Raw genomic sequence first — 24,060 nt, 5'->3', positions numbered from 1 at the left:
GTACTACGGACTTTATTTCAAACAACTTCAACTCCTACAGGCTGAACCACCGCTTTTGGGGAGATAACTGCTTACTAGTCTATGCACAGCATGTGTATCTGCAGCTACACATGCCATCGAACGGAAAATATCACTTACCCAGTGTACATCTGTTCGTGGCATGAGACGCTGCAGATTCACATGCGCCCTCCCCGGGAGCCGGTAGCCGTTTTAAGTTGAGAAATATTAATCTTGAACATTTGTAAATTTGTAAATATATCACTTCTAACCACATTATGTACATACATATTTACTCCATTGCATGGGCACTATTACTATATACACAACTCCTACCTCACCCTCTGCGGGGAAAACAATCTAAGATGGAGTTGACGCCCATGTGCAATGGAGCCGAAAGGGGAGGAGTCCCTCGATCTCGTGACTCGAAAAGATTTCTTCGAAGAAAAACAACTTGTAACACTCCGAGCCCAACACTAGATGGCGGGATGTGCACAGCATGTGAATCTGCAGCGTCTCATGCCGCAAACAGATGTACACTGAGTAAGTGACATTTTCCATATATATATATATATATATATATATATATATATATATATATATATATATATTAGTGTGTATTTTATTGTTTCAGCAAATACACATAAACAAAACAGCATCCTAACTGTCCAGTTCCACCCTGTCCACAATCCCCCACCCATGAGAAGGAGCATGCTTCAGCAATCACAGTTACGTAGTCAGTAATATCTGGTGGCAAAATAGTGCAGGTAAATTCAGAAATCTGTGAAACATATATACCCCAGTACAACCGTAGTAATACATCAGTACACAATTACATTGCCACTGGCTCGTCACCTGGTTCCTCCTCAGGACCCTCTATATATTGTTGTAAACGTGTCTGTGCTAAATCCGATTCCATCCTTCCGCCTTGCCCTTGTCCGGTATATATTAGTTTGTGTCATAACCCACATTAATCACACACAGTTCTCAAATATTCCCTGTTAGAAATGGGGCCTCTAGCTGGCAGTCAGTTTGCACCCTGTCCAAGTAGGGACCCTCAGTCTAGTCAGGATAAGGGAGATACCTGCTCAGATAACCCCTGCCCACCCCCTTGGTAGCTTGGCACCAACAGTCAGGCTGATCTCAGAAGCTATGTGTAAAGCATTTGCACATAACACACAGTAATGCAGTGAAAACACTACAAAAGGACACCACACCAGTTTTAAAAAAAAATAGCCACTATTTATCCATCTAAAACAAGACCAAATACGATACAAATCCAACGTACAGTGATAAAAATATGAATTCTGCAAGATTTACTCAAAAATACAGTTCCTTGAAGTCAATAGCTCCACCTGGGACTAACAAAGCAACAACAGTTCAGGCCGGCGGGGTCGTGGGCCAGCTACGGTGTTGGGAAGACCTGCAAACAATACCTTAGATTTGTAGGGCGGCGTGATCCTCGCGGTGATCTCCGGAGAGTGGCGTTGGTTCCAGAGACGGTGCAGGATTCGTCAGGCCCTTGAAGTCACACACGTTGCAGATCGAACTCCGGGCTGATGAAGTCAGGAGCGCTGGCGTGGATGGCGTCTGTGCTGCAGTGCAAACAATTTAAAAAACACCTTCAATAAAATATGTATTTTTACATTGTGAGTTCAGAAACCCTAAACTCCACATGTCTATCTGCCCTCAAGGGGAATCTGCGCTTTAAGGATATTTAAAGGCAGCTCCCAGGTTAACCTATGAGAGAGATAGGCCTTGCACAGTGAAAACCGAATTTGGCAGTATTTCACTGTTGGGACTTATAAAACACACTAGTATATGTCCTACCTTAAACATACAATGTACCCTGCCCCTGGGGCTACCTAGGTCCTACCCTAGGGGTACCTGACATGTAGTAAAAGGGAAGGTTAGGCCTGGCAAGTGGGTGCACTTGCCAAGTCGAAATGGCAGTTTAAAACTGCACACACAGACACTGCAGTGGCAGGTCTGAGCCATGGTTACAGGTGGGTGGCACAACCAGTGCTGCAGGCCCACTAGTAGCATTTGATTTATAGGCCCTGGGCACCTCTAGTGCACTTTACTAGGGACTTACCAGTAAATCAAATATGCCATTCATGGATGAACCAATCAACAGTACAAGTTCTATAGGGAGCACTTGCACTTTAGCCCTTACTAGCAGTGGTAAAATGCCAGAGACAATAACCCAGCAAAAATAGACCTGAAAGATAGGAGGAAGAAGGCAAAAGGTTTGGGGATAACCCTGCAAAAAGGGCCATTTCCAACATTTCCCTAACCATTGTTTTCCAGTAGATAATTGGTTTGATATCCATTGCTTTACAATGCATTTCTTTGCAACCATCAGCCCCAATTCAATATATATTTTTTCTTATCTAGTATGTTTAGCCTGCTTCACTTGGCTCAAAGGCACTGCTGGATCGAGGGCTGCAGTGGCATTTCAATCACGTCCTCCAGTGCCTTAATCACTGTCAATCCTATTATGCCAACACGGTGTAACATAATCTCTGGATGCATTTGTAATGTATCAGCTTGAGGCGTGCGTTATATGTAACTCTCCTGGAGTTACCTGATATATGCGCCCACTCTCGATCCTGTTACGCTGCACCCAAATCGTTCTCCTACTGTAGCTTCAATGTCCCCGTACGAGGAGTTAACTTCAGTGATAAAAATGCATAGAGTCTGGTAATCAATTTACTCTCCCATGTCTGTCAAGGCTTGGTTCAGCACTTGAGTCTCAGGTTCCTGTGGGAATCCCGCCCAGGCCTTGCAAACCGTAGCAGGTAATCCTGGAAAAGTTAAAAAGCTACCTCCAGCCATCCTCCATTTGTCACAAAGTCACATTTCTCATCAGTTGTCCATATCCCTACAGGTCCCTCAGGGTTTGTGGGGTATCCCCTTCCTTTGGTTCCGAAAGAAAAAAGGTAACATGGATCCGATTCCCCCATATACCATGTGTAAGGAAATGCCTCCTTGGCATGGTTACCCCCTGATGTTTTGCCTTTGCTGATGCCAAGTTATGATTTGAAAGTGTGCTGGGACCTGCTAGCCAGGCCCCAGCACCAGTTTTCTTTCCCTAAACTGTACCTTTGTCTCCACAATTGGCACAACCCTGGCACCCTGGTAAGACCCTTGTAACTGGTACCCCCTGGTACCAAGGGCCCTGATGCCAGGGAAGGTCTCTAAGGGCTGCAGCATGTCTTATGCCACCCTGGGGACCCCTCCCTCAGCACAAACACACTGCTGCCAGCTTGTGTGTGCTGGTGGGGAGAAAATGACTAAGTCGACATGGCACTCCCCTCAGAGGGCCATGCCAACCTCACACTGCCTATGGCATACATAAGTCACTCCTCTAGCAAGCCTTAGAGCCCTAAGGCAGGGTACACTATACCACAGGTGAGGGCATAGGTGCATGAGCACTATGCCCCTACAGTATCTAAGCAAAACCTTAGACATTGTAAGTGTGGGTAGCCATAAGAGTATATGGTCTGGGAGTCTGTCATGCACAAACTCCACAGAACCATAATGGCTAAACTGAAAACCGGGAAGTTTGTTATCATACTTCTCAGCAAAATAAATGCACACTGATGCCAGTGTGCACTTTATTGTGAAATACACCCAGAGGGCATCTTAGAGATGCCCCCTGAAAACATACCCGACTTCCAGTGTGGGCTGACTAGTTTTTGCCAGCCTGCCACACACCAGACATGTTGCTGGCCACATGGGGAGAGTACCTTTGTCACTCTGTGGCCAGGAACAAAGCCTGTACTGGGTGGAGGTGCTTCTCACCTCCCCCTGCAGGAACTGTAACACCTGGCGGTGAGCCTCAAAAGATCACCCCCTTTGTTGCAGTGCCACAGGGCATCCCAGCTAGTGGAGATGCCCGCCCCTCCGGCCATTGCCCCCACTTTTGGCGGCAAGGCTGGAGGAGATAATGAGAAAAACAAAACTACCCAGTCAGGACAGCCCCTAAGGTGTCCTGAGCTGAGGTGACTCTTACTTTTAGAAATCCTCCATCTTGCAGATGGAGGATTCCCCCAATAGGATTAGGGATGTGCCCCCCTCCCCACAGGGAGGAGGCACAAAGAGGGTGTAGCCACCCTCAGGGCCAGTAGCCATTAGCTACTGCCCTCCCAGACCTAAACACACCCCTAAATTGAGTATTTAGGGGCTCCCAGAACCGAGGAAGATAGATTCCTGCAACCTAAAGAAGGACTGCTGACCTGAGGCCCTGCAGTGAAGACGGAGACGACAACTGATTTGGCCCCAGCCCCACCGGCCTGTCTCCCTACTTCGAAGAAAACTGCAACAGCGTTGCATCCAACAGGGTCCAGCAACCTCTGAAGCGTCAGAGGACTACCCTGCATCTAAAGGACCAAGAAGCTCCTGAGAAAAGTGGCCCTGTTCAAGAAACTGCAACTCTTTGCAACAAAGAAGAAACTTTTAAAAAACCACACGTTTCCTGCCGGAAGCGTGAGACTTTCCACTCTGCACCAGACGCCCTCGGCTCGACCTGCGGAAAACTAACTCTACAGGGAGGACTCCCCGGCGACTGCAAGCCCGTGAGTAGACAGAGTTGACCCACCCCCTTGGACCCCCACAGCGACGCTTGCAGAGGAAATCCAGAGGCTCCCCCTGACCGCGACTGCCTGCTTCAAGGAACCCGACGCCTGGAAACCACACTGCACCTGCAGCCCCCAGGACCTGAAGGAACCGAACTCCAGTGCAGGAGCGACCCCCAGGCGACCCTCTGCCTAGCCCAGGTAGTGGCTACCCCAAGGCCTGCCTGCCTGCATCGTTGAAGAGACCCCCGGGTCTCCCCATTGATTCCTATTGAAAACCTGACGCTTGTTTGCACTATGCACCCGGCCGCCCCTGTGCTGCTGAGGGTGTACTTTCTGTGCCTGCTTGTACCCCCCACCCCCCCCCCCCCCCGGTGCCCTACAAAACCCCCCTGGTCTGCCCTCCGAAGTCGCGGGTACTTAGCTGCTGGCAGATTGGAACCGAGGCACCCCTGTTCTCCATTGAAGCCTATGTGTTTTGGGCACCACTTTGACCTCTGCACCTGACCGGCCCTGAGCTGCTGGTGTGGTAACTTTGGGGTTGCCTTGAACCCCTAACGGTGGGCTACCTTGGACCCAACTTTGAACCCTGTAAGTGTCTTACTTACCTGTGAACTTAACATTTACTTGCGTCCCCCAGGAACTGTTGATTTTTGCTCTGTGTCAACTTTTAAAATAGCTTATTGCCATTTTTGCCAAAACTGTACATGCTATTGTGATAATTCAAAGTTCCTAAAGTACCTAAGTGAAATACCTTTCATTTAAAGTATTGTTTGTAAATCTTGAACCTGTGGTTCTTAAAATAAACTAAGAAAATATATTTTTCTATATAAAAACCTATTGGTCTGGAATTGTCTTTGAGTGTGTGTTCCTCATTTATTGCCTGTGTGTGTACAACAAATGCTTAACACTACCCTCTGATAAGCCTACTGCTCGACCACACTACCACAAAATAGAGCATTAGAATTATCTCTTTTTGCCACTATCTTACCTCTAAGGGGAACCCTTGGACTCTATGCACACTATTTCTTACTTTGAAATAGTTTATACAGAGCTAACTTCCTACATTGGTGGATGTGCGGTGGGGTACAAGACTCTGCATTTGATAGACTACTCAGCCAATACCTGATCACACGACTAAATTCCAAAAATTGTCATTAGAAACTGATTTTTGAAATTTGAGCTATTTTTCTACATTTTTTAAAAGTCCTGCTATGGCCTTGTGTTAGTCCCTGTTAGCATTTCTTTTAGAGTTTAAAAGTTTTGTAAAAGTTTGGATTAAGTTCTAGAGATAGTTTTAGAATCTTAAAAAGTATCCCAACTTTTAGAGAAATAATGTCTACTGCAGAAGAGATGATGGTGGAGCTCAACCTCACCCCTTACCTGCATCTTAGGATGTCGGAGTCAAGGACTCTGCAAAATCAAAACGATAAAAACTGGATCAAACCCTACCAAAGTACAGCTCCAGTAGCTCTTGGCAGAGTTTGCTAGAGACAACCTGTTAGACCTGACATGCCTTAGGGTGGTCACCCCTAACTTTTTGCCTGCCTCGCTCCACTTTTTGGATCTGTTTTTGCTGGCTTTTAGACTCTGCGCACTTTACCACTGCTAACCAGTGCTAAAGTGCATATGCTCTCTCCCTTTAAACATGGTAATTTTGGATCATACCCAATTGGACTATTTAATATAGTTATAAGTCCCTAGTAATGTGCACTGTATGTGCCTATGGCCTGTAGATTAAATGCTACTAGTGGGCCTGCAGCACTGGTTGTGCCACCCACTCAAGTAGCCCCTTTACCTTGTCCCAGGCCTGCCATTGCAAGGCCTGTGTGTGCAGTTTCACTGCCACTTCGACTTGGCATTTAAAAGTACTTGCCAAGCCTCAAGCTCCCCTTTTTCTACACATAAGTTGCCTCTAATGTGTGCCCTAGGTAACCCCTAGAGCAGGGTGCTGTGTGGATAAAAGGCAGGACATGTACCTGTGTAGTTTACATGTCCTGGTAGTGTAAAACTCCTAAATTCGTTTTTACACTACTGTGAGGCATGCTATCTTCATAGGCTAACATTGGGGCTGCCCTCACACATTGTTGAAGTGGCAGCTGCTGATCTGAAGGGAGTAGGAAGGTCCTATTTAGTATGGCCAGAATGGTATTACAAAATCCTGCTGACTGGTGAAGTTGGATTTAATATTACTATTTTAGAAATGCCCCTTCTAGAAAGTGAGCATTTCTCTGCACTTAAATCTTTCTGTGCCTTACAATCCACGTCTGGCTAGGTTTAGTTGACAGCTCCTTGTGCATTTACTCAGACACACCCCAAACACAGGGTACTCAGCCTCACTTGCATACATCTGCATTTTGAATGGGTCTTCCTGGGCTGGGAGGGTGGAGGGTCTGCTCTGACACAACGGACTGCCACACCCCCTACTGGGACCCTGGCAGACAGGATTGAACTGAAAGGGGACCTGGTGCACTTCTAAGCCACTTTTTGAAGTCTCCCCCACTTCAAAGGCACATTTGGGTATAAAACAGTGCTTCTGCCCTACCACCTCAGACACTTGCTGGAGAAGAAACCTGAACCAGAACCTGCATCCTGCCAAGAAGAACTGCCTGGCTGCTCAAAGGACTCACCTGTCTGCTTTCTACAAAGGACTGCTGCCTTGCTGAACTCTTGTCTGGCTGCAAAAGTGCTCTCCAAGGGCTTGGATAGAGCTTGCCTCCTGTTCCCTGAAGTCTCAGGACCAAAAAGACTTCTCTTTTTCATTTGGACTCCTCGTGCGCCGAAAAATTTTACGCACAGCTTGCTCCGCGGTGGGAAAATCGACGCACACCGACACTGCTCAACGCGACGCTTACGGTGCGACCGAAACTTCGGCGCACGGCCTCGCAGGGACAACGCCGCCCGACTTCCAGAGAGGAAATCGACGCGACGTATGCCGTGAGAAGGAAAATTCCACGCACAGCCTCCCGGAACGACGCACAGCCAGATAACAAGCCGAGGAATCCACGCACAGAGCCTGGGACATCTGGTAATCCCGCGAACGAGTCGGCCCGCGTGCGAAAAGCGCTGCACTTCTTCCCCGAGTTGAAAATAACGACGCAAGTCCGTGTGTGAAGGGGCGAAACCGACACACACACACCATTTTTCCACGCATGTGCTCCTCTGCGGAGATTTTCCACTCCAAACCAGGTACTTTGTGCTTGAAAGAGACTTTGTTTGCTTTTTAAAGACTGAAGACACTTTATATCACTTTTCAGTGATATTTCTACAAATTCTTATTGCCTCTTTTATTGTGTTGATCTACAAATATCCAGATAAATATTCTAACACAACCCCTCTGAAGATACCCTTACAGAGGGGGAAGCTAGTGATGGGGAGGAAAATTTCCCACCTCCACTCCTAGTTAGGGAGAACAGGGTTCCTCCAACCCTGACTCCACACGTGATAGTCAGAGATGCTGCTTCTCCCACAGGGGAGTCCAGCAACTCTGGAAGCATTGAGAGCAGCCTTAATGAAGATGACCTCCTGTTAGCCAGGATGGCCAAAAGATTGGCTTTGGAGAGACAGCTCCTAGCCATAGAAAGGGAAAGACAAGAGATGGGCTTAGCTCCCATCAATGGTGGCAGCAACTTAAATAGGGTCAGAGATACTCCTGACGTGCTAAAAATCCCCAAAGGGATTGTAACAAAATATGAAGATGATGATGACATCACCAAATGGTTCACAGCTTTTGAGAGGGCTTGTGCAACCAGAAAAGTAAACAAATCTCACTGGGGTGCTCTCCTTTGGGAAATGTTCACTGGAAAGTGTAGGAATAGACTTCTCACACTCTGGAAAAGATGCAGAATCCTATGACCTCATGAAGGCTACCCTGATTGAGTGCTTTGGTTTCTCAACTGAGGAGTACAGGTTTAGGTTCAGGGGGGCTAAAAATCCTCAAGCCAGACCTGGGCTGATTTTGTTGACTTATCAGTCAAAACACTGGATGGTTGGATTAATGGCAGTGGTGTAAATGATTATGAAGGGCTATATAATTTGTTTATGAAAGAACACCTTTTAAGTAATTGTTTCAATGATAAACTGCATCAGCATCTGGTAGACCTAGGTCCAATCTCTCCCCAAGAATTGGGAAAGAAGGCAGACCATTGGGTCAAGACTAGGGTGACCAAGACGCCCGCAGGAGGTGACCTAAAGAAAGGGGTTACAAAGACTCCCCAGGGGAAGAGTGTTGAGACATCCAAGGGTAAAAGTAAAGAGTCTTCTACAGGGCCCCAAAAACCTGCTCAGGAGGGAGGGTCCAAAGCCTCTTCACAATCCAATTTTGTGTACAGGGGTAAAAACTTTGATTCCAAGAATGCCTGGTGTCGAAGCTGTAATCAGCAGGGACACCAGACTGGAGACAAGGCCTGTCCCAAGAAAGGTTCCACTTCTACTACTACTCCAGTTAACACTGGAATAGCCAGTCTCCAGGTGGGATGAACAGTGTGCCCAGAGCAAATCAGGGTTCACACTGAAGCTACATTAGTTTCTGATGGTGGGGTGGACTTGGCCACAATGGCTGCCTGGCCCCCTAATATGCACAAAAATACAGGCAGCAACTCTTAATTAATGGGACTAGTGTAGAAGCCCTGAGTGATACAGGTGCCAGTGTCACAATGGTGACAGACAAACTGGTTTCCCCAGGACAATACCTGACTGGACAAACTTATCCAGTCACCAACGCTGACAATCAGACTAAAGTACATCCCATGGCTATGGTAACTTTAGAATGGGGAGGGATCACTGGCCTGAAACAGGTGGTAGTCTCCTCTGTTATCCCAGTAGACTGTTTGCTTGGAAACGACCTGGAGCCCTCAGCATGGGCTGAGGTAGAACTCAAAACCAATGCAGCCATGCTGGGTATCCCTGAACTGGTGTGTGTCAAGACAAGGGCACAGTGCAAGGCTCGGGGGGAAAAAGAGGTGTTGGAGCCTGGAATAATGGCCCAACCCTCCAAGAGAAAAGGAAAGAAGACTGGGGAACCAGCTTCAACACAGCAAAAGAAAAAGAACCTCTCTTCCCAGGAAGAAGTTCTGCCCTCTGAGGGAACTGAGCCCATGGAGTTGGAACCTTGTCAGATTGAACTCTTAGGCCCAGAGGGACCCACAAGGGATCAGCTGTGTAAGGGGCAAGAAACAAGTCCCTCTCTTGAGGGCCTTAGGCAGCAAGCTGCTGAAGAGACCAAAGGAAAAATCAGTGGAACACATAGGGTCTATTGTGAAGATGGACTCCTTTACACTGAGGCAAGAGATCCCAAACCTGGTGCCACTAGGAGAGTGGTAGTGCCTCAGGAGTTTAGAGAGTTCATCCTGACCTTAGCCCATGATATTCCACTTGCTGGGCATTTGGGACAAACCAAGACTTAGTCAACCATTTCTATTGGCCCAACATGTCCCAGAAAGTAAAGGAGTTTTGTGCCTCCTGTACCACCTGTCAAGCCAGTGGTAAGACAGGTGGACACCCAAAGGCCCCCCTCATTCCACTTCCAGTGGTGGGGGCCACCTTTGAAAGAGTGGGTGTGGACATAGTGGGTCCACTTGAACCTCTCACAGCCTCAGGGAATCAGTATATCCTAGCAGTAGTGGATCATGCTACTAGGTACCCTGAAGAAATTCCCCTTAGGTCTACTACTGCCCCTGCAGTAGCCAAAGCACTCATTGGTATCTTTACCAGAGTGGGATTTCCTAAGGAGGTGGTGTCTGACTGAGGTACCAACTTCATGTCAGCATACCTGAAACGCATGTGGAATGAGTGTGGGGTGACTTACAAATTCACCACACCATACCATCCACAAACCAATGGTCTTGTGGAAAGATTCAACAAGACATTGAAGGGCATGATCATGGGGCTCCCTGAAAAACTCAAAAGGAGATGGAATGTCCTCTTGCCATGGCTGCTTTTTGCCTACAGAGAGGTGCCTCAGAAGGGAGTAGGGTTTTCCCCCTTTGAACTTCTGTTTGGCCATCCTGTAAGGGGACCACTAGCTCTTGTGAAGGAAGGCTGGGAGAGACCTCTTCATGAGCCTAAGCAAGATATAGTGGACTGTGTACTAGGCCTACGTTCCAGGATGGCAGAGTACATGGAAAAGGCAAGTAAAAACCTTGAGGCCAGCCAACAACTCCAGAAGATGTGGTATGACCAAAAGGCTGCTATGGTTGAGTTTCAGCCAGGGCAGAAAGTCTGGGTTCTGGAGCCTGTGGCACCCAGGGCACTTCAGGACAGATGGAGTGGCCCCTACCCAGTGCTAGAGAGAAAGAGTCAGGTCACCTACCTGGTAGACCCAGGCACTAGCAGGACCCCCAAAAGGGTGATCCATGTGAACCGCCTCAAACTCTTTCATGACAGGGCAGATGTAAACATGTTAATGGTTACAGACGAGGACCAGGAAGCTGAGAGTGAACCTCTCCCTGATATCTCCTCTCCACTGACCCTAAAGATGGCTCCGTAGATGGAGTGATCTATTCAGACACCCTCTCTGGCCAGCAGCAAGCTGACTGTAGGAAAGTCTTACAACAGTTTGCTGAGCTCTTTTACCTAACCCCTGGTCAGACACACCTGTGTACCCATGATGTGGACACAGGAGACAGCATGCCTGTCAAAAACAACATTTTTAGACAGTCTGACCAAGTTAAGGAAAGCATCAAAGTGGAAGTCCACAAGATGCTGGAATTGGGAGTCATTGAACACTCTGACAGCCCCTGGGCTAGCCCAGTGGTCTTAGTCCCCAAACCTCACACCAAAGATGGCAAGAGAGAGATGAGGTTTTGTGTGGACTACAGAGGACTTAATTCTGTCACCAAGACAAATGCCCATCCCATTCCAAGGGCAGGTGAGTTAATTGATAAATTGGGTGCTGCCAAATACTTGAGTATATTTGACTTGACAGCAGGATACTGGCAAATAAAAATGGCACCAGGAGCAAAAGAAAAGACAGCATTCTCCACACCTGATGGGCATTATCAGTTTACTGTAATGCCCTTTGGCTTAAAGAATGCCCCTGCCACCTTCCAAAGGTTGGTGAATCAAGTCCTTGCTGGCTTGGAGTCCTATAGTGCAGCTTATCTTGATGATATTGTTTTCTTTAGCTCCAGCTGGCAGGATCACCTGTTCTTCCTGAAGAAGGTTTTGCAGGCCCTGCAAGCAACAGGCCTCTCTATCAAGGCATCCAAATGTCAGATAGGACAGGGTACTGTGGTTTACTTGGGACACCTTGTAGGTGGAGGCCAAGTTCAGCCACTCCCACCCAAGATCCATACTATTCTGGACTGGGTAGCTCCAAAAACCCAGACTTAAGTCAGGGCATTCCTTGGCTTGACTGGTTACTATAAGAGGTTTGTGAAGGGATATGGATCCATAGTGACACCCCACACAGAAATTACCTCTAAGAAAATGCCCAAGAAGGTAAACTGGACTATAGAATGCCAACAGGCCTTTGACACCCTGAAACAAGCTTTGTGCACAGCACCAGTTCTCAAAGCTTCAGATTACTCCGAGCAGTTCATTGTGCAGACTGATGCCTCTGAACATGGGATAGGGGCAGTTTTGTCCCAAACAAATGATGATGGCCTTGACCAGCCTGTTGCTTTCATTAGCAAGAGGTTACTCCACAGGGAGCAGCGTTGGAGTGCCATTGAGAGGGAGGCCTTTGCTGTGGTTTGGTCCCTGAAGAAGCTGGAGCCATACCTCTTTGGTACTCACTTTGTAGTTCAAACTGACCACAGACCTCTCACATGGGTAATGCAAATGAAAGGTGAAAATCCAAAACTGTTGAGGTGGTCCATCTCCCTACAGGGAATGGACTTTATGGTGGAACACAGACCTGGGACTGCCCATGCCAATGCAGATGGCCTTTCCAGGTTCTTCCACTTAGAAAATGAAGACTCTCTTTGGAAAGGTTAGTCTCATCCTCTTTCGTTTGGGGGGGGGGGGGGAGGGGCTGTGTAAGGAAATGCCTCCTTGGCATGGTTACCCCCTGACTTTTTGCCTTTGCTGATGCCAAGTTATGATTTGAAAGTGTGCTGGGACCTGCTAACCAGGCCCCAGCACCAGTGTTCTTTCCCTAAACTGTACCTTTGTCTACACAATTGGCACAACCCTGGCACCCAGGTAAGTCCCTTGTAACTGGTTCCCCTGGTACCAAGGGCCCTGATGCCAGGGAAGGTCTCAAAGGGCTGCAGCATGTCTTATGCCACCCTGGTGACCCCTCACTCAGCACATAGACACTGCTTGCCAGCTTGTGTGTGCTGGTGGGGAGAAATGACTAAGTCGACATGGCACTCCCCTCAGAGTGCCATGCCAACCTCACACTGCCTATGGCATGGATAAGTCACTCCTCTAGCAGGCCTTACAGCCCTAAGGTAGGGTGCACTATACCATAGGTGAGGGCACCAGTGCATGAGCACTGTGCCCCTACAGTGTCTAAGCCAAACCTTAGACATTGTAAGTGCAGGGTAGCCATAAGAGTATATGGTCTGGGAGTCTGTCATACACGAACTCCACAGCACCATAATGGCTACACTGAAAACTGCGAAGTTTGGTATCAAACTTCTCAGCACAATAAATACACACTGAAGCCAGTGTGCACTTTATTGTGAAATACACCCAGAGGGCATCTTAGAGATGCCCCCTGAAAACATACCCGACTTCCAGTGTGGGCTGACTAGTTTTTGCCAGCCTGCCACACACCAGACATGTTGCTGGCCACATGGGGAGAGTGCCTTTGTCAATCTGTGGCCAGGAACAAAGCCTGTACTGGGTGGAGGTGCTTCTCACCTCCCCCCTGCAGGAACTGTAACACCTGGCGGTGAGCCTCAAAGGCTCATCCCCTTTGTTGCAGCGCCACAGTGCATCCCAGCTAGTGGAGATGCCCGCTACTCCGGCCATTGCCCCCACTTTTGGCGGCAAGGCTGGAGGAGATAATGAGAAAAACAAGGAGTCACTCCCCAGTCAGGACAGCCCCTAAGGTGACCTGAGCTGAGGTGACTCTTACTTTTAGAAATCCTCCATTTTGCAGATGGAGGATTCCCCCAAAAGGATTAGGGATGTGCCCACCCTCCCCACAGGGAGGAGGCACAAAGAGGGTGTAGCCACCCTCAGGGCCTGTAGCCATTGGCTAATACCCTCCCAGACCTAAACACACCCCTAAATTGAGTATTTAGGGGCTCCCAGAACCAAGGAAGATAGATTCCTGCTACCTAAAGAAGAAGAAGGACTGCTGACCTGAAGCCGTGCAGTGAAGACGGAGACGACAACTAATTTGGCCCCAGCCCCACCGGCCTGTCTCCCTACTTCGAAGAAAACTGCAACAGCGACGCATCCAACAGGGTCCAGCGACCTCTGAAGCCTCAGAGGACTACCCTGCATCTAAAGGACCAAGAAGCTCCAGAGAACAGCAGACCTGATCAAGAAACTGCAACTCTTTGCAACAAAGAAGCAACTTTTAAAGACCACACGTTTCTCGCCGGAAGCGTGAGACTTTCCAATCTGCACCCGGCTCACCTGCGGAAAACTAACTCTACAGCGAGGACTCCCCGGCGACTGCGAGCCCGTGAGTAGCCAGAGTTGACCCCCCTGAGTCCCCACAGCGACGCCTGCAGAGGAAATCCAGAGGCTCCCCCTGACTGCGACTGCCTGCTTCAAGGAACCCTTCAAGGAGCCTGGAAACCACACTGCCCCCGCAGCCCCCAGGACCTGAAGGAACCAAACTCCAGTGCAGGAGCGACCCCCAGGCGACCTTCTGCCTAGCCTAGGTGGTGGCTAGGCACCCCTGTGCCTGCCTGCATCGTTGAAGAGACCCCCGGGTCTCCCCATTGATTCCTATTGAAAACCCAATGCCTGTTTGCACTCTGCACCCAGCTGCCCCTGTGCCGCTGAGGGTGTACTTTCTGTGCCTGCTTTTTGCAACCCCCCGATGGTGCCCCCTGGTCTGCCCTCCGAAGTCACGGGTACTTACCTGCTGGCAGATTGGAACCAGGGCACCCCTATTTCCATTGAAGCCTATGTGTTTTGGGCACCACTTTGACCTCTGCACCTGACCGGCCCTGAGCTGCTGGTGTGGTAACTTTGGGGTTGCCTTGAACCCCCAACGGTGGGCTACCTTGGACCCAACTTTGAACCCTGTAAGTGTCTTACTTACCTATGAACTTAACATTCACTTACCTCCCCCAGGAACTGTTGACTTTTGCACTGTGTCCACTTTTAAAATAGCTTATTGCCATTTGTGCCAAACCTGTACATGCTATTGTGATAATTCAAAGTTCCTAAAGTACCTAAGTGAAATACCTTTAATTTAAAGTATTGTTTGTAAATCTTGAACCTGTGGTTCTTAAAATAAACTAAGAAAATATATTTTTCTATATAAAAACCTATTGGTCTGGAATTGTCTTTGAGTGTGTGTTCCTCATTTATTGCCTGTGTGTGTACAACAAATGCTTAACACTACCCTCTGATAAGCCTACTGCTCGACCACACTACCACAAAATAGAGCATTAGAATTATCTCTTTTTGCCACTATCTTACCTCGAAGGGGAACCCTTGGACTCTGTGCACACTATTTCTTACTTTGAAATAGTATATACAGAGCCACCTTCCTACACCATGGTATCAGGTTTTGTGAATATATATGTATATATATTTTATGCATCCCCATCTGTTCTAGAAGCCTGTTCCTATATATTCAATATGGTCCTGACCTGTAGTGGAAGGGCCCCTCCCTTCTTTCTGGGAACTAAGGGTGTAAAGCCAAAAGCCGATGTGGTCTTGTCAGTCTCAGCCAAAGGTCACTATGCTGTTCCATAGCCATGCCAGCACACGTTGCAAATGCGATGCTCAGTAGTGCACACTGAAGTTTGGAGCCTGTAGCCCTACACTTTCCCATGGTAACTGTAACACTCTGAGGCTAATATACGCTCTCCTATTGGCCCAATATAGTAGCTGAAGCATCTAGTCAAGGTGTCAGTAACATGCATCCGGAACCTGCATCAGCATGTGCTGCAACACATACAAGACTCTGGGCAGAATAATCATTTTACTAACCGCTATGCATTCCATGAGAGATATCGGGAACCGCTGCCACTTATGTACACTCCATTCCACGAGGCCCTCACATTAGTTTCATATGTTTCATTTAAGTTGCAACTCGGATACACCCCCAGATATTTGAGAGGATTCGTTGTACCCATATATTAGGAAGAGTACCATCCACCGTTTCATCCGACAGCAGAGGGTGTAGTACTGACTTGTCTTCACCCCAAAGGTGTCCTCACTTTATTGTGCCATTGACTGTGGACCATGAAGTACTTGGGTCCCTTTAGGGTCAGCAGTATATCATTGGCGTACCGGAAGATGATCTCCCGCCTGTGTCTAATCATTACTCCGTCGCCCTCATGTCTGTTTCGTATCAGCCTCCTAGAGGTTTGATGATCAGGGCAAAAATCAGTGACGAAAGGAGGCATCCTTGCCATCTGGTCCCTCTCTCCACTGACCAACAGTCTGACATCATAGTATCCATTTTCACCCTGGCTTTGCTATCTATATACAGGAGCCGCACCCATTTCAAGTGGGTAGCGCCCACACCATAACGTTGTAATATTTGGTCCATGAATACCCAGTCAACCCTATCAAACACTTTATGAGCGTCTAAGCTAGTAAGGGTACTAGGTTCCTCCCCTCTCATGATCTGTTCAGTGATTATAAATGCTTTCCTGATGTTGGTGGTGGTAGTGAAACCACCCACAAATCCTGCCTGATCTAGATGCATAAGCACCCCGCTACCTTTGCCAAACGATGAACCAGTATCTTCCCCAAAATTTTCTCTTCACATTAATCGTTTACAATGGTCGGTATGATTCACAGTCTTTTCGATCCCTCCCCGATTTAGGCGGAACCACTAAATAGGCCTCCCTTAGCGGGACAGGCAACATCGCAGTGTCAAATGCCTTACTATACATGGCTAATAATTCATATATTCTCTCTCTCTCTCTCTCTCTCTCTCTCTCTCTCTCTCTCTCTCTCTCTCTCTCTCTCTCTCTCTCTCTCTTCTCTCCCCTCTCTCTCTTCTCTCCCCTCTCTCTCTTCTCTCCCCTCTCTCTCTTCTCTCCCCTCTCTCTCTCTCTCTTCTCTCTCTTCTCTCCCCTCTCTCTCTCTCTCTCTTCTCTCCCCTCTCTCTCTCTCTCTCTCTCTCTCTTCTCTCCCCTCTCTCTCTCTCTTCTCTCCCCTCTTTCTCTCTCTCTCTCTCTCTCTCTCTTCTCTCCCCCCTCTCTCTCTCTCTCTTCTCTCCCCCCTCTCTCCCCTCTCTCTCTCTCTCTCTCTCTTCTCTCCCCCCTCTCTCTCTCTCTTCTCTCCCCCCTCTCTCTCTCTCTCTCTCTCTCTCTCTCTCTCTTCTCTCCCCCCTCTCTCTCTCTCTCTCTCTTCTCTCCCCCCTCTCTCTCTCTCTCTCTCTCTCTCTTCTCTCCCCCCTCTCTCTCTCTCTCTCTCTTCTCTCCCCCCTCTCTCTCTCTCTCTCTCTCTCTCTCTCTCTTCTCTCCCCCCCCACTCTCTCTCTCTCTCTTCTCTCCCCCCCCACTCTCTCTCTCTCTCTTCTCTCCCCCCCCACTCTCTCTCTCTCTCTCTCTCTCTCTCTCTCTCTCTCTCTTTTCTCTCCCCCCCCCCCTGTGTATTTCTTATAATTATGTTTACGTAGGGCAGCGCAGGCCTCATCCAAGTCACCCAGTAGTCCATGTCCCTCCTCCAAATACCGCCTCCATGGTGTGGAGCTTGTTTAGCTATATCTCCTATCTGGCGCTCCGTCAGTGTCTGCATCAGTGATTTGCGGACCCCATAGGTGAGGCTCCTGAATGCAACAGAGGAAAGGGGGTGGGAGTCCCATTAACTGCGGTCCACCGGTGCTCTCATCAAGGATGTCCACTCAGTCTGCCATCTTGGCTCCGCTCCAACGATCAGCAACTGTTAACGGCATTCACAGTAGTTTATTTCAGAATCCTGCTGAGTTTCCACAGATCACATTTTCCCCAAATCCTGCAAATGCCACAAAATTATCAAATTTGAGTGAGAAAATTAGGAAGTAGCCAAGGAAAACACACCAAAGATTCATGGAAATGATTGGTTTTGTTTTCTAAAAAGACAGGTTAGAATAATAACTCAGAATGCACTTATATGTCAACAGTTATTATTGGCGCTTTAAAAAAGCTAGCTATCATATGGCTGCCCTATGGCTAATGCAGCATTATTTTTTCTTTTGCAGAGAAATCTATGGTAGAGGAGAAGCGTTCTGAAGAATTGGTGTTGGATGAGGAACTAGCTATTACTTTTACTAGAAGTGGGAATGTGATGCCACACGCACGCTATGACTGTACAGCACATCCATTTGTGTAAGCAAATAACCTATTTATGATTTAGTATGTTGATATTGTGTTTTTGTTCATGGACGTGGTTATGTGCTAAATTGCCCATTATGGAACTTGCATTGGCCTTCACACTTGACCTTCACCACCTTCTTGGATTCAGACTGTGTATGTCAAATATAGAAAAACTACTGTAAGTGATGTTTAATACCATTTGGGTTTAATTTCTATTACCTCCTTACATTGTGTTGTATCTGGTTGCACACCTATTCTTTTTACTGCATTTTAGGTTTGCAATACTCCTGCTGTACTGCAGTAAAAATGGCCTGCCCTTGCTTCTTGGACCCAGCTCAGTGCTGGATCAGTTGATTAGTATTAAATCCTGTGGTACAGTATAATCTTGGAACATCATGCATCTTCACTTTGTCTGGACCTCTCAGAAATTCATTTTGCACTCCTTGATTTACTGTTGGCAATTGCTATAAAAGTCATTCTGCTAGACTGGAAATCATCAAATGTGATCTCTTCTGCACCTATTGAGCTTGTGTGACACATCTACGTATGACCCCCATCTCACAATTTGAATCCACAGGCTACACCACCATCCATAAGAAAGGAACACTTAAGATCTGGTTTTACAAGAGACTCCATATACATTTGCTCCTTCTGGTTCTGACTGATCGTCTTACCCCTTTCCACACACATAGACCCACACCCATCCTGTGGACCTACCACTTCTCTGTTCTTCCCTGTCCTTCTCTGTCCCCTATCCCACTAACCTGTCTCTCTTACTTTTACACTGCCTGCTTTGCGCTCTCTCGTTTTGGATAAATAACTTTTATTAATTTTGCAGGAAAAAGAAAAAGACATTTAGGAAAGAAAAATACAAACAATATCATATCACTTGGCATTCTGGTTCGGTCGTGGTTTTGGCCCTGGAAGACCCACAGACAATGAGTACACATGTTTGATAAACCATGGCTTGATAAACTTGACAGTACATTAAATAAATAATACGAGCTACGAAATGTGCAGCATGGACCCCAGTCGATTCTTCACCACGGGTGATTTGGGTGATGAACAGAGGATCATTCCTCCAGACATGTGTCTGAGGGGGGCACCCCCCACCAACTGGTTCGGGCAGCCACAGTAAGCTAGCTGGCCAACACCGCCTCCCACTTCCCCCACACTCTGCTGTGTTTATTCGGGCATCCCCTTGCTTCATATACAGGTTTTTCGCATTGTGCGCACCAGTCTACGCCACGCCTCCATTTGGTGCCGCTCCAGCCCTCCAGTCCACCATGATGTCCCTCTTGGCCACTAGGCACACCACACCCAGGAAGATGCGATTCGCCCTTCTCAGTCCCGTCCCCCCCATGGCCCCAAGCAAGAGTGGTATGGGTGCCGCTTTCACTTCAGTATGTAGGACCTCCGAAATCTCCCTCATGATCACTTTCCAATATGTCGTGATGACTGGGCAAGCCCAAACCATATGGAAAAAGTTAGCGTCAGGATTAGAGCAATGGGGGCATTCAGCCGTGGGCCGGAGGCCTGCCCTGAAGAGTTTGGGGGGGGGATGGGTGTAAGGTATGCTACGTGCAGGTAGAGGGTTTGCAGCAGTTGAAGTCGGGATGTCATGGTTAAGGTTCGTGGTGCCATTAGTGCCTCTCTCCAATCCTCCTCTTCTATGGGGACCACCCATCCCTCCCTTTTCCGACGGAGACCCTCGAGAGAGGGGCTAGTGTTTGTGAGTAAGCAGTGGTAAATTTGGGAGATTCCCCATTTGCCCAGGTTTCCCATCAAGACTTTCGCCTCCATGGGGCTGTCTTCTAGAATGCTGTCTCCTGGTCGGACATGTACCAGCAAGGCGTGTCTAAGTTGTAAGTATTTGTGAAATTGGGTCTTATTTAGTGAGTAGAGACCTTGGAGCTCCTCGAAGGATCTTATATGTGACCCACCCCAGACATCACCGAGGGTGGATATTCCGATGATATCCCATTTCTGGAAGCCTTCTAGTGCAGAAACTTCCACCAGCAGTTTCCCCTGCCAGAGAGGAGTCTGCTGGGTGAGGCGGCTCCACCAGCCTGATACCTTCTGAGCCGCTCGCCAACCCAACAAAACCACCCTAGTCACCTCCGGGACTTCCCGGGGGACTGGGCCCCCGTACAGTGCGTCGAAGATCCAGGGGTAGCCCATTGTTTGAAGTTCCAGTCTGTATGCAGGTCTGTCCAACCTCCTCCCAGCCAGTCGTTAACCATCAGTAGGTGTATTGTAAGGTGGTAGAAGTATATGTTGGACATTCCCAACCCACTGTCATAAATATTCCTTTGGCAGGTACTAAGGGCCAATTTGGGGCATGAGCCGTGCCATAAGAACTCTTGTGCCATTGTCTCCAGCTCTCCAAACCACTTCTGGGGAACTGGATGTGGGAAATTTTGTAGTAAGTACAGGAACCTAGGGAGTATCATCATTTTATACAGTGGTATTCTACCAAGCAGGTTGAGGGGCAGGTTCCTCCATCGCTGGAGGTCGTCTTTGAGTTTCCTAGTAAGTGGAGTAATATTGAGCTCCCAAGCTAATTCGGGTAACAAGGCTACGTGCACTCCGAAGTTCTTAAAGCGGTTACGCCGGATCGGGATGTTCTATTGCCAGTCAACGCATTCTCTGGAGGGATGTAGGGGGACCAGCAGGGACTTGCCCGGGTTCAAGGTCAGGCCGGAGGCCTGTGAGAAGAGGTCTAGGCCGCTCATGGTTGGGTTAGAAAGTTATATAAGGATATAGTGCCACCCGATCTTCCGGGTTCACAGGCCATGACCAGCCCTTCACCAGGGGGTCCTCCCTCAACAGTTTTGCTGAGGGTTCTATCGCGAGTGCGAAAAGCAGCAGGGACAGCGGGAATCCCTGACGAGTGCTGCGACGGATGGGGAACGGCTCACCTGGACTCGTGCAGTCGGGTTGGAGTAGAGTAGCCTCATGAGACCCCAGAATTTAGGTCCGATTCGGTTGCTTAGTAGGACATGCTCCAAGTAGGACCAATCCACGTTGTCGAAGGCTTTCTCAAAATCGAGTACTAAGAGTGCCAAGGGAGACTGGCCCAGGGCCCTGCGATGCGCCAGGGCGACGTGTAAGCGCCTAATGCAGTGTCTGGTGCTGCGTGCAGGCATGAATCCACATTGGTCCGGGTGTATCAACGAGGGGAGTACACTCCTCAACCTGGTGGCGAGCACGGTCTACAGCACCTTAATTTCAGTGTTCAGGAGGGAAATGGGTCTATATGCCGAGCAATAACACGACGGAGGTTGTGTCTTGGGGATCACCACAATTGTGGCTTGATCAATTCCGGAGGGAAAGCAACCTTGTTGCTCGGCCTCATCGTACATATCCAGCAGGTGGGGGCTGAGGATATCACCACATCTGCTGGAGAGCTCCGCTGGGAAGGCGTCTGGACCGGGCATTTTGCCCGATGAAAGGCTAGATATTGCTGCTGTGATTTCGGCAACTGTTATGGCTCCATCCAGGCTTTCCCTGGTTACCTGCGAGATCTTGGGAAGGGCGATGTCGTCTAAGAGAGGAGACTCCCTTTCAGCTAAAGGCCGGGGATGCTCCGAATATAATTGTGTGTAGTAAGAGGCAAAGCTCTGTGCAATGTCACTGGGCGTCTTAGCGAGTGTTCCCGACTCGTCTGCAATTTCGGAGATGACTCTGTCAGCCAGCTGACGAGAGGCCAACCAGTGTAGGAGCTTTCCATGTTTGTCCCCTTAGCTGTAGACAATGGCCGCTGATGCTCTCAAGGTGTGCTTCGCAGATTCCAGCACCAGCTGCCTAATCTCGTCCCTGACCATAGTAAGTTGCCTCAGAGAGGAGGCTGAAGCAGCGGGTGCGTCCAGTCTCTCAATGCGAAGCGCCCTGGCCTCCAGCTCCGCCACCCGAGAGTCGCAAGCACGTTCCCAGATGCGCACAAGATGTTTGGCGTATCACCTAAGGGTCTCTTTACACGCAGCCCAGACCATGCCCGGAGATCGGACTGATCTTACGTTATTTTCAAAGTATTGGGTGAGGTGGTCTCTGATCTCAAGGGTGTACTCTTCCTCCTGCAGGTGCCACGCACTTAAGCGCCACATCGGACTTTGGGTCGGGTCCACTCCCCCCAGTCGAATCCGCAGCAGTGAGTAGTCTGAGACCCCGCGAGGCAATATCTCTGCGCCGGTGACTCCAGAGATATCCAGTGCAGGCATGAACGCAAAATCAGTCCTAGCCTGTAACTGGTGGGTAGCCGAGGTGTGTGTATATTGTCGTGTACTGGGGTGCCAGGTCCTCCACACCTCGCAGAGACCCAGGCTCTCTGCCCAACCACTCAAGCCAGACACCCTTCCGGACCGACTGGCGGAAACATTCCCGGAGACATCCAATCTGGGGTCCAGGACGGAGTTAATCGCCTCCTATCAGTGTAGTTCCCAGGGGGAGGTCCGCAAGTATTTGCCGGAGTGTAAGTAGGAAAGTGTCGAACCCAGCCGGGGGGCATAAGCGCACACAAGGTTAAACGGCAGCCTGTGAAGCAGTCTGGTTACCACCACAAATCTACCCTGCGGATCGGACTGCGTGGTACTAATCACCATAGGTAGCAAGTGGTGGAGAAGGATAGCCACCCCTCTGGAACCCCTCGAGAACCCCGAGTGGTAAACTTTATCGTATCCCCCTCGTGACAGCATGGGGCATTTGGTGCCAAGCAAGTGGGTCTCATGCAACAAGACCACCGCAGGGGCATATCTGCGACGGGTACTGAACACTGCAGACCTCTTAATTTTGTCCAGAAGGCCGTTTACGTTCCATGAGAGAACCTGCGTCCGGTAGGGCCATGCATGCATTGTACTAGTGTGTTGGAAAGTCGGGATCCCACCTTGGGGCCCAGGAGCGACCGCACCAAGTAAAAAAAAAAAAAAGGAAAATAGTGAGTGGAAGGACAGAAACAACAAAGGAAACTTATTAAAGCCACGTTGCTAAACCTTAATGGAAACTTCGTACCCCCAACTCACCCCCCACCCCATACTTCTACCCAGGAAGCATCTGTCGCCCAACTACCCAACCGAGTTGTCACAGTCAGAAGGATTGTCACTAGCGCAGAGTGGTGGACCCCTCCATTTAGGCGGATTAAATGCAATCAAATAATGGAGTCGGCGCCCTGAGTATCAAGCAATGAACATAATAGTAACTAATGTATATGGCTCTGCTCCAGTCTACCCTGTCAATGCCGGGCGAGATAAGTCATTCTCAGTGTGGCGCGGCCCATTTCGTGAGTCTAATGTTAGCCGAGTGTAGGGGACTGGCTCAGGTGCACCCCATCCAGCTCCCTCGTTGGGGCCTGGACCTCCTGGGAGCCTCTGCGGTCCATAGCTGCCTGGGAGCTGGTTTTAGTTCAATGTCCCCATCCAACGAGTTATTGGTGCTTTTCCGGCCTCTTCTCGGGTCCAACCGGGACCGAGGCTATTCCCCGGAGGGCACCCCATCGGGCTGAGAGGGCCCCTCCGGTTTCCAGTGCCTTCTTCTGTAAGCCAGTCCCATGCTTCCTCAGGTGATTCAAAAAAGTGTGCTTTGCCGGCCATGATAACTTTTAGGCGTGCGAGAAAGAGGGGCATGTAGGAGAGTTTCATCACCCTAAGTTTTTGTTTAACTTGCTTGTACGATCGACGTCAGGCCTGGACCTCACGGGTGTAGTCAAGGAATATTAAGATTTTGTGGTTCTCCCAAAGGAGGTCAGCTGAGCGTCTTGCTTCTTTGAGAATATTGTCTCGTCTCTAAAGTTATAAAAACGTGCAATCATGGGTCTTTTAAGTCCACCAGGCGGGGGCCGCGGAGCCAGGGCCCTATGCGCCTTTTTGACTGCAAACCAGGGCGAGAGAGCATATTCTGGCTTCCAGGACTTGATCCAACTCTCCAGGAACTCGGAGGATTTGTTGTCTTCGTTACCACCTGGGAAGCCAATGAAGCGCAGGTTGTTACGTCTGGAGCGATTTTTGGCATCCTCAGCACGGCGATGTAATTCACCGGTCCGGGTTTGCAGTTGGGCTACTTTGGTCCCGAGATTGGCCAGGTCGTCTTCAGTCTGG

At 48.9% G+C, this 24,060-nt stretch overlaps 1 protein-coding gene across 2 annotated transcripts in view; it reads left to right on the top strand.

Moving 5' to 3' along the window:
* Nucleotides 1–24,060, top strand: part of LOC138261138 (uncharacterized) — a 295,522-nt gene that overhangs the window by 33,699 nt on the left and 237,763 nt on the right. For both annotated transcript variants that reach the window (XM_069209818.1, XM_069209819.1), the window contains exon 3: nt 17,857–17,983. In XM_069209818.1, coding sequence (XP_069065919.1) covers nt 17,857–17,983 — 127 coding nt within the window. The remainder of the gene's footprint in view (nt 1–17,856; nt 17,984–24,060) is intronic.

This window comes from Pleurodeles waltl, chromosome 10, assembly GCF_031143425.1.
Source record: "Pleurodeles waltl isolate 20211129_DDA chromosome 10, aPleWal1.hap1.20221129, whole genome shotgun sequence".
Lineage (NCBI taxonomy): Eukaryota > Metazoa > Chordata > Amphibia > Caudata > Salamandridae > Pleurodeles > Pleurodeles waltl.
Note: the sequence above shows the minus strand (reverse complement) of the source record. Positions and strands in the feature narration are given on the sequence as shown.